The 10,891-nt window shown below is 48.7% G+C and overlaps 1 protein-coding gene across 1 annotated transcript in view; it reads left to right on the top strand.

Moving 5' to 3' along the window:
- The window catches only part of Nodal (nodal growth differentiation factor), an 8,733-nt gene extending 4,869 nt beyond the window's left edge, over window positions 1-3,864 (top strand). Inside the window, exons 2-3 of the mRNA XM_004623976.1 lie at window positions 913-1,628; window positions 3,712-3,864. Of these exons, the coding sequence (XP_004624033.1) occupies window positions 913-1,628; window positions 3,712-3,864 (869 nt within the window). The remainder of the gene's footprint in view (window positions 1-912; window positions 1,629-3,711) is intronic.
- The last annotated feature ends 7,027 nt before the right edge of the window (window positions 3,865-10,891 follow it).

Here is a 10,891-nt window from a genome sequence, read left to right as displayed (position 1 = left end):
ATTTATTTATTTATTTATTTATTTATTTATTTATTTGGTACAGGGTCTCACTACACAGCTTAGACTCATAGTGATCTTCCTGTCTCAGCCTCCTCAGCTCTGGGATTACAGGCGTGCACCACCACACCTGGTTTTGGGCTGGCACAGTGCACCCCAGTCCAGCATGGCATGTGGTACCCTGGATTGAACTTGGGTCCTTGTGCTTGCCAGGCTATCTCTCCAGCCAGGATCGACTTATAAATAGGTTAGATTCTAATGAAAAACTCCTGATTTTTATTTAGCAACAAGCCTTCAGACATCTTTATGTCCTTGGGTCCCTATGGTATTTCAAGGATGCATTATTATTCCCATTGCAGAGAAGTGGAAGTAGAGTTTGATAAAATTTAAAAATCAGGGGCTGGGGAGATGGCTCAGTAGAATAAGCATTTGCCTGGCAAGCTCAAGGTCCCGAGTTCAACTCCGGGTTCCAACAACAACAGCAAAAATTAGTTGTGCATGTGGTGCATACCTGTAATCCCAGTACTCTTGGAGGCTGAGGCAGGATAATCACCATTTTACTCTTGGCTCTGTTGCTTTACAAGATGGACATTTAGGGGCCAGGGAGATGGTTCAGTAGGATAAGCACTTGCCTGGCAAGCGCAAGGGCCTGAGTTCAATCCCCAGTTCTGCCAAAAAAACCCAACTAACCAACCAGCCAACCAAACAAGATGGACATTTAGGGATGTCCTTAAACCTGCCTGAACCTCAACTTTGCTCATCTCTAAAATGGGCTTAACATTAATTTCTCAGAACAAGTGAGGATGAGAAAGGGTTGATGCAAAGTATAAGCTGTGGTATGATCTGGGTGATTGATGGGTGAACGAGTGAGGCCGCTGGTCTCACCCTGCTTCCTTCCTGGTTTTGTCCTCTCAGATGTGGAGATGGATGGGCAGAACTGGACCTTCGCTTTTGACTTCTCCTTCCTGAGTCAGCAAGAAGATCTGGCCTGGGCTGAGCTCCGGCTGCAGCTGGTCAGCCCCGTGGACCTCCCTGCCGAGGGCCTGCTCACTATTCAGATTTTCCACCAGTCCAGGCTGGACCCAGAGCAGCACCCAGCTGCCTGCCCAGAACGTCTTCCAATGGAGCTGTTCGCTGTCACCCTGTCCCAGGTTACCTTCTCCTCAGGCAGCATGGTCCTGGAGGTGACCAGGCCACTCTCCAAATGGCTGAAGGACCCTGCGGCCCTGGAGCAGCAGATGTCCATTGTGGCCCAAGAGTGCCGGCAGCACTCTCCCAGCCTACCTGTCACTGTTGCTGTTGCTGTCACTGATGTGCTCCTCCTGCTCTACTCCAACCTGTCCAGGGAGCAGAGGCGGCTGGGTGGTGCCACTCTGCTGTGGGAAGCTGAGAGCTCCTGGAGGGCCCAGGAGGGCCAGCTGTCCCAGGAGAAGGCCCGGAGGCACCGTCGGCATCACCTGCCGGACAGAAGCCGGCTGTGCCGCAAGGTCAAGTTCCAGGTTGACTTCAACCTGATTGGATGGGGCTCCTGGATCATCTACCCCAAGCAGTACAATGCCTATCGCTGTGAGGGCGAGTGTCCCAACCCCGTGGGCGAGGAGTTCCACCCCACCAACCACGCATACATCCAGGTGGGCATCATGGCCTGGGATGCGTGGGGTGGTGGCCTGTAAGCCACAGGACCTGGGCCACATCCTGTGTAAGGTCCCAGGAGGATATGGAGATGACACATTGCAGTGTCATCATGGAGGCTGGGGTGGCCTTGAGCACACTGCTTCCCTGAGACTTTGACTTGTCTTTATTTACTTACTTGGAGATGAGGTCTCACTGTGTATTCCAGGCGGGCTGTAGCCTCGCCATGTAGCCTAGGCTGGCCTCGCACTCATGGTCGTCCTGCTGTGGCATCCCAAGGGCCTGTGGATAGAACAGGGAGGCTCAGCTCCAGTCCTGCCATGACTTTTTTTTTCTTGATTTCATCTTGATTGCTGTGGGGCCGGGGAGATGGCTCAGTAGGATAAGTGCTTGACTGGCAAACTCAAGGATCTGAGTTCAATCCCCAGTTCCGCAAAAAACAAAAACAAAAAACCTCCTTTTTCCGGGGATTGAACTCAGGCCCTCGTGCTTGCCAGGGAAGCGCTTATTCCACTAAGCCATCTCCCTGGCCCCTCGTTTTTTTATTTTTCTGCTGGGTGGTTAAGACCAAGATAAAGCAAGACCTATATTACAAGAAATGTAACTTTTGTATCTGATAAGGTCAGTCAAGTACCTTCAGGATTTATCCTGTAACCTTGTACGGCAGGTTGCAGATTCTTTGTCAGTGTCAGCCATGCAGATGAGTCAAGGCTATTGCTTGACCAGTTTGCTGTCTGTGAAAGCCTGAAAGTTTTCTCTCCAGGTGACTCCTTAGGCACACTCTGTCATCGATCACATTGTTAGCCATGACTTTCCAGGAAAGGAAGTTAGAAGCTGGACTTGAGGATGGACAGGCCTGGGCTTGACCTCTAGTCATTAGTTGTTTTATTTACTTATTTATTTTTTTGACAGAACCAGGGATTGAACTCAGGCCTTTGCACTTTCTGGGAAGTGCTTATTTCACTGAGCCATCTCCCTGGTCCCTCCCGCATGAATTTCTTTTTTAAAAAATTTTATTTGGGGCTGGAGAGATGGCTTAGTGGTCTAAAGCACCTACTTGGAACAAGCTTGGCAAAGCACAGGGACCGCGGTTCAGACCCCCAGCACCACATGCCAGCCAGCCCCGCCCCCTGGTGGGCTGAGCTGGCCACACATACACACACACACACACTAAATGTTAAAAATAAATAAATAAATAAAGTTAAAAAAAAAATAAAAAAAATTTTTATTTATTTATTTATTTATTTATTTATTTATTTATGTGTGTGTGGCCAGCTCAGCCCACCAGGGGGTGGGGCTGGCTGGCATGTGGTGCTGGGGGATTGAACTGTGGTCCCTGTGCTTTGCTAAGCTTGTTCTAAGTAGGTGCTTTAGACCACTGAGCCATCTCACCAGCTCCTGCATGAATTTCTACATGCTGTTACTCTGCTATATATTTCTAGAACTAAAGCAGGAGTTTCTTGGAATCACTTAAGACTGATATGCATTATACACTAGAACAATAGGATGGGCATATAAATTAGCTACTGTTCTTTTTTATATATATACTAGGGATTGAACTCAGGGGCACAGTACCACTGAGCTATATCCCTGGACCTTATTTTTTTTTAAAATTAATTATTTATTTTGTGTGTGTGTGTGTGTGTGTGTGTGGCCAGCTCAGCCCACCAGGGGGCGGGGCAGGCTGGCATGTGGTGCTAGGGGATTGAACCATGGTCCCTGTGCTTTGCTTAGCTTAGCTTGTTCTAAGTAGGTGCTTTAGACCACTGAGCCATCCCACCAGCCCCTGGACCTTATTTTTTGAGACAGGTGCTCAGTTGCCCAGGCTAGCCTTGAGCTTCTGTTCTGTGCCTGGATTGCTGAAATGATAGGTACTTGTCATCTCACCCTATGACTTTAGGGTGCAGGACCTCACACATGTAAGGCAAGTGTTATACTATGGAGTCACACCTCCAGCTCACAAGTAACTTTTAGAACTCCCTTATTTAGAGGCTGCACCGTTAAAACAACTGTCTTCTATTTTTGTATCCAGAACCTGACTTTTAACTGTTTCATGTTTTGCCTCCTGCCTCCCCTTTACAGAGTCTGCTGAAACGCTACCAGCCTCACCGAGTCCCTTCTACCTGCTGTGCACCGGTAAAGACCAAGCCGCTGAGCATGCTGTATGTGGACAACGGCAGGGTGCTCCTAGAGCACCATAAAGACATGATTGTGGAGGAATGCGGCTGCCTTTGAGGCATCCCACAGGGACGCCAGATTTGCCTGCACAACACTAGTTTGGGAAACTCCCAGGAGACATGGTAGCATCTGTCCAAGGAAGAGAAACTGAGGGAGAAGTGGCTCTGCAGGCCAGTGCCAAGGAGAAAGGGCTGCCGCTCTGCAGTGAAGGGCTCTGCTGGGTCCGCCAAACCCACAGGCCCCACAGGATAAGGGGGCAGGAGGAAGCTTATTAGGCTTGTGGATGGAGCTTCCCCCCTGAGGACAGTGGTGAGCAAAAGCACAAGTGCAAGAGTTCTTTACCTTTTTTTTTTTTGTAAGTTTAAAATTGTGCAAAAGTTGGGGCATATGTGCATTTATTCTTGAGGCGGGACAAAGCTATCTATAGTTTTTGTGTAGTCTCAAACATGGTCTGTGACATGCTATCCCCTCCCCAAATGTAAACATCATTTTATGAGATCAAGGCCTAGTCCTTTGGCTGTTGTTGCCTGGGGCTGGGTCAACAAAGGCCCCATCTTTCTTTCAAGCTAGTGACAATCTGTTGTCCCTGTGCAGAGGCTCCCTGGAGGGGATTCTGCTAATGAACCACATGAACAATAAAGTCATTGTCTAGTTCTCCTAGGGCAGCTGGTGCCTTTGACAGGAGAGGGTGGAACTTGTCCAAGAGGACTGTCCACGCTTGGTTACATTCACTGGGGTCCTCAGATGCCCCCAAGTCAGTCTGCTTGGCAGACACAATTCAAATCTATTAAAACATGGTGACAACTGACCTGAGTCCAACTGTGTTCTGTTAATGAAGACCCTGAGGTTTCTGTCTAGCTTGTTGGGTGGGTATTCACTGCTTCATCTTGTGCAGTGAGCGAGTTGGCAAATCCTAATGTATTCCTGTGAAATAGCTCTTAGGGCTGGGGCTCAGCTGTTGAGTACCTGTGTAGCATGGGCGAGCCCCTTAGACTCAGTTCTCAGCATTGTGGTAAAACAAATCTGTTGGCAGTGCTCCTGAGCTGCCGGGCATGCGGCCCACACCTGTTAAACCCAGCACTCAGGCTGAAGGTGGAAGATCGCTGTGAGTTTGAGGTCAGCCTGAGCCATATAGTTAGTTCAAGACCAGCTTGAACTATGCAGCAAGACCTCATCTCAAAAAAAGCAAGCCACAGACTGTCCCCAGAGCTTTATTCCGTCTCCATCCTAATGGCTGGGGTTATAGGCATGTGCCACCATACCTCGCTATATCCCTTTCTGTCTCTGTTAGCTTTTTCCCCCCCTTTTTAACTCCAGGTCCTAAGACACCTAATTCCAGATCCTACATAGCAGCAAACAAAAAGGAGCCCAAGATTTCCCAAAAAATGCCACCATGAATCTGAGCACCAGTGTTCACTTGAATGGGGAAGCCCCAAAGGGAACACCTGATCAGCTTCCCTTTGCTGAACATGGCAAAGCAAGGCTGCTTTTGGAGTGAACAGGCCATTGTACGTAGAATGCTGATCCATGTGACAGCCACTGAGCTGAGGGTGACAGTCCAGTGGTAAGTCCAAGCCCAAGTAGTGCCTGGGTTTGCTATAGCTGAGCCTGGGCTTCTGCAACCTCCTGGCCTGCACTCAGGAACAAAGCTGATCCAGGAGCCGGGGAGATGGCTCGGGAATAAGTGCTTCCCTGGAAAGGGCAAAGGCCTGAGTTCAATCCCCAGTTCCACAAAAAGAAAAGAAAAGAAAAGCTGATCCAGCTGCTCATTTCCTGGACTGAAAATGGACCAACTAGGCACAGTTCAGGACAAGCAGACTCTGCTTGTGACTGCTTGAGGGTAGCAGCACCGGCAGCCTTAGGTCAGCTTGTTGCAGGGAGGCCTCCTGGTCCAGTCGGGCCACATCAGAACTGAGCTGATTTTCTGAGCCCTAGGAGCATCAAACTGAACAGCATTCACAGGTTTTTGCTCACCTGGCTTAACCCTACCACTGACCCGAGTTCTGGCAGAAAAGGATGTTCTGGGGCTGGTGAGATGGCTCAGTGGTCTAAAGCACCTACTTAGAACAAGCTAAGCTCAAGCAAAGCACAGAGACCTTGGTTCAATCCCCCAGCACCACATGCTGGCCTGCCCGCCCCCTGGTGGGCTGAGCTGGCCACTCACTAAATAAGGAGACAATATGATTTCCATGTGTGTCTGATTTTTTTCATGTAAGAGTATGTTCTCAAAAAAAAAAAAAAAAAAAAAAGGATGTTCTTAGGGGCTGGGGAAATGGCTCAGTAGAATAAGCACTTCCCTGGCAAGCACGAGGGCCTGAGTTCAATCCCTGGCAGGGCCAGCAAAGGGGAAGGTTAGCCTATTTGCAGCTACAACTTTGCTGAGTGTCTATAGTCAGTTGCTCTGTGGACTTAGAACAGATCAGCTGCACTGGCAGCAAGACCTCGCCTCACATCAAGCATGAAGGGCACAAGGTGGCAGAACTCCACGTGTTGCTGGCTCTTCTGAAAACTGGTGCTTGCCGTACCAGCAGCAGGGCATGCTGCTGCCTGGTGCTGCCTCGCCAGCAGCTCTCTGCCTGAGCAGTGAGATGATGGTCTTGCAAGGTGGGGGAAATACCTGCCTTGGCATGTGGCTGTAACAGAAGTTATTTTAACTTGATCTCAGGGGCCGGGAAGATGGCTCAGTAGAATAAGCACTTAAGCACTTGCCTGGCAAGCACAAGGGTCTGAGTTCAATCCCTGGTTCCGCCAAAAACAAAGCAAAGATCTACTATTCCTAGAGTAGCTAAATTAGAAGTTGTGTGTAGACATTGGTTGCACTACTGGGTCTGGTAAAAGCGAAACAGACATTGTAAGAGAAGCAAAGCTGGGCTAAGCATGGTGACACCTGACTATTACAGCACTCTGAGAGGTGGAGGCAGGAGGATCCCAAGTCTGAATTCAACCTGCGCAATGAGACAGAAACAAAGCCAGAGCAGCAGAGAAGTGGGGCAATGGCTGTGGTCCTCAGCTCAATAACCCATTGTTTTATCTCCATCTTGAAAAGGCTGCAGTTTTGAGACTTTTTGTGGTACTTGGAGATCAAACTTGGGAGCTTGTGCTTGAAGGCAGGTGCTTAGGCCACTGAGCCATATCCCCAGCTAAGCCTCCATTTTTATCCCTCTTCCTAATTAGCTTTAGGGCAGGGTACTGGATGTAGGACAGTGTTCTCTGGGTTATTTTGGCAGGTTTTTTTTTTTTTTTTCTTTTCAGAACCAGGGATTGAATTCAGGCCCTTGCACTTGCCAGGCAAGCGCTTCTTCTATTGAGCCATTTTCCCAGCCCACAATGTCTATTTAGAGATCCTCTGGTCCCTTTAGTGGGCCCTGCCTGGGAGCTGGCTGCAGTGAGTGGCCTCTGGCTTTCCATGACAGCAGACAGGGCCTGAGTTCTGAGAAGAAACACTGTTGACTGTCCCCTTCGCTGAGCCTCATGACAACCTCCAAGTTATTAGACCCATTTTTGCTACCACTGAGGCTCAGGAAGCCAGCTAAGTGGCACAGCTGGCAGTGACGCTTAAAGCAGGCCTCCCCCACTTCTGCACTGTCGTAATGGAAGGATTAGTGGACGTTTTCTTCTGTGGGCCTCTCTGTCCACAATCACCAGCCCAGCGGGACAAGATCCTTGTTCTCAGCACTAAGGCCTCAAATGCTGGATTCATCATGACCAGAAATCTGACACCCATGCAGCCTAGTCCAGTTGAAGACGAGCACTCCAAGGACCACGACAGCCCTGGCAGATGAGAGTGGCAGCTAGAGGGCTCCATGCATACCTGGCACAGTCCAGGGTCGGGCCCTAGCTCCCAAGGAAAGGCCGGTAACATCTCAACTTTTACAGGGCCAGACCTACTTGTTCAGTGACTGAGACTCCCCAGATGTGAAGCAGTAAGGACTTTCCCTGGAACTTTATTTATTTATTTATTTATTTTTGGTACTGGGGATTGAACTCAGGACTTTACGCTTGCCAGGCAGGCACTCATGCAACTGAGCTATCTCCCCAGCCCCCTCCCTGGAACTTTAAAAGACTTAAAATATTCATACAACAAGGTTAAGACAGAGGGATTGCAGTGAGCTGGAGGTCAGCCTGGGCTAACAGTAAGTTCAAGGCCAGCTTGAACTACACACCCACCTTCTCTCCCCTCCCATCAACACAACACTCAGAGGCTAGGGTATACCCCTAGTGGTACAGACCCTGAGTTCCATCCCAACACCACAAAACAAAGACACCAAGTTGATATTCAAATATTTTATTAACTGTTACAGCAACCATCGGTGACAATTTAATTTCTTCTAATTTCCAAATACCTGCTGGTTTGGAAAGACAAAAAAAACCTGGTCATGAGATCACACAGGACTGCATGTACCCTCCACTGTCGCTTGGTGATGGCACGGATGGGGTGAAGGGACAGCACACGAGGGAAATGAGGGCAAGACTGAGCAAAGTGCTGGCGGTCTCCACTTTTGCATTCGGTATGGCTAGAGTTGGTGGCCCTACACAGGAAGGGCTGGTTTATTTTATTTTATTAAAAAAAAAATTTTTTTTGGAGGGCTGTTGTTATCAAATGCTTCCAAAAGACACTGAACATGGACACATGGATCCTCCAGCTCTTCAGACACCTGTCTAAGGTGTACCTGGGCTGTGAAGGCCTCCTGCCCAGGTAGACAGAGATGGGCTCAGCTGCAGGTCACACAAAGGCACTGCTGAGGGGCTGGTGAGTCTGTGCAGCCACCAAAAGGAGCAGGAGGCCCTCCAACAGTGAGAGTGCCCCACAGCCTGGGCTTGGGTTTTTGCTTTTTAAAGACTAAGGTGGAGAGGAAAGGGAACACTGAAAAGAGTGGATTTTCTGTGCCGGACATGTGGAACTCTGAAGTATATAGGAATTTTGGCTTTAAGCACTGCAAGAGCTTCCTTTAAAAACTTTAACGTGGCCAAGAGAGTACCAGGCAGTGTCATCTCTTGGCCACACGCAGAGCGAGCGTTGAAACACCCTGGGGAGCAGCTCACCTCAGGATCCTTCCCACGGGCCTCTCTGCTATCTGGGATGGTCTCCCAGAGCCGCAGGCAGAGGTTAACAAGTAGACTCAAGACTTGAAAACTGGGGCTAGTGAGATGGCTCAGTGGTCTAAAGCACCTACTTAGAACAAGCTTAGCAAAGCATAGGGACCGCGGTTCAATCCCCCAGCACCACATGCCAGCCAGCCCCACCCCCTGGTGGGCTGAGCTGCCCCCCCCCCAATAAATAAGAAAGTACCAACTTCTAGGGCCCACCTAGAGAAGCACTCAAATTCCAGAGAAGGGGTTGGTGTCATGAACAGTAGTTAACTGGAAATGAGAATCAATCACCTGTCGGGGCTGGGGAGATAGCTCAATAGAAGCATCTGTCTGGCAAGCACAGGGTCCTGAGTTCAATCCCCCAGTACTGAGAAAAGAAAAAAAAAAAAAATCACTGGTCAGTCTTCAGTTAGAAACTGCTATGAGCCAGCCTCAAGGAGGCTACACTAAAATAAGCAATTCCTAGAACAGCAGCATTTTTTTTTTTTTTTTTTTTTTTGGCGGAACCAGAGATTGAACTCAGGCCCTTGCGCTTGCCATGGAAGTGTATTCATTACACTGAGCCATCTCCCCAGCCCCGGAACAGAAGCATTCTATAGATCGGTGGCAGACCTATATCGGTATCTGATTTCAAGGTCGGGATATAGCACAGTGGTGCAGTCCCTGCTAGCATACCTGATCTTTTGCCAAAAACTAAGAGATAGGGGCCGGGGAGATGGTTCAGTAGAATAAGTGCTTGTCTGGCAAGCGCAAAGGTCTGAGTTCAAATCCTTGGTTCTGAAAAAAACCAAACAAACAAAAAAAAAACCTTCCCCACAAACAAAATGAAAAAAAAAAAAAACAAAAAACAAACCAAAAAAACAGGAGCCAGGAAGATGGCTCAGTGGACTGTTTCCCTGGCAAACGCAAGGGCCTGAGTTCAATTCCTGGTTCTGCAAAAAAACAAAAAAACAAAACAAAAAAAATAAAACAAAAAAAGAGGTAACTATTCCCTCCTTGAAGTTCAGAAAGATAGCCTTACAAAAGTTTTACAATAAATAATACCCTCTCCCAGATGTTAGGGATGGGTAAGTGATCAGGTTTCTGGTGTTAATAAACAGCTACTCCTGTGTGGTTAGTCCAGAACACAGGCTGAGAAGAGACAGTACTGAGCCAGCTACCCAGACAGTGGGTCCTCCTCTCCAGAGGGCAATGCAAGGGGCTCAGGGCCCAGGCTCAAGAGATGTAGAGGAGGGACAATGCTGCCAACACACTCAGCCCTTATACCAGCTTCCTCCACTTGGAACTGGCACTCCCTACCTACACTGGCTGTGCTGTGAACTGAGCCTTGCCGCATCCTGATGGACACGTGGGTGTCCATGTCCGAACTGGGAAGGTAAGGTCTGAGGGACCCAAAGACCAGTAACCCAATGACAGTAAAAACACCAATAACATAAAAGACCACCAATTTTAACTCCATCTCGAGTCAGGAGGAAAACTGAAGTTCACTGGAAGATACTTTAGAGAAAGCACTCTACTTCCAGAAGGAGTGCCTTTCTGACCGCCTCAGCAGTCAAGTACATGCTAAAACAAGCATGGCTACGAGGTAGGAACAAGAAACAGAAATTGCAGGCATCCAGTAGGAAAAACACTTCCATAAAGCAGCCCAGGAAGAGCTGGGCAGAATGACAGACATTTATCATTCTCAGGTTTCCCTGAGCTTCTTATGGAGAAGCTGCTTCTTGGCAAGCAACCTGACCGTCTATAAGGTGTGCAATGGCTCTGGTGGTGACCTGGCTTCCTGACACTATCAGCTACTTCACCCTGAATCCGAACTTTTTTTACTGGGGATTGAACTCAGGCCCTTGCGTTTGCCAGGTAAGCGCTTATTCCACTGAGCTATCTCCCCAGGCTCTGCTTGCTTTGTTTCATGCTTGCTTTTCTATAGCTCAACAACTTCCCTCCTTTTCCTCTTTGTCCCCAATTAAGACTGCTCTAGTGGCTCAACTGGAAG

This window comes from Octodon degus, unplaced genomic scaffold, assembly GCF_000260255.1.
Source record: "Octodon degus isolate 3935 unplaced genomic scaffold, OctDeg1.0 scaffold00005, whole genome shotgun sequence".
NCBI classification, from domain to species: domain Eukaryota; kingdom Metazoa; phylum Chordata; class Mammalia; order Rodentia; family Octodontidae; genus Octodon; species Octodon degus.
Note: the sequence above shows the minus strand (reverse complement) of the source record. Positions and strands in the feature narration are given on the sequence as shown.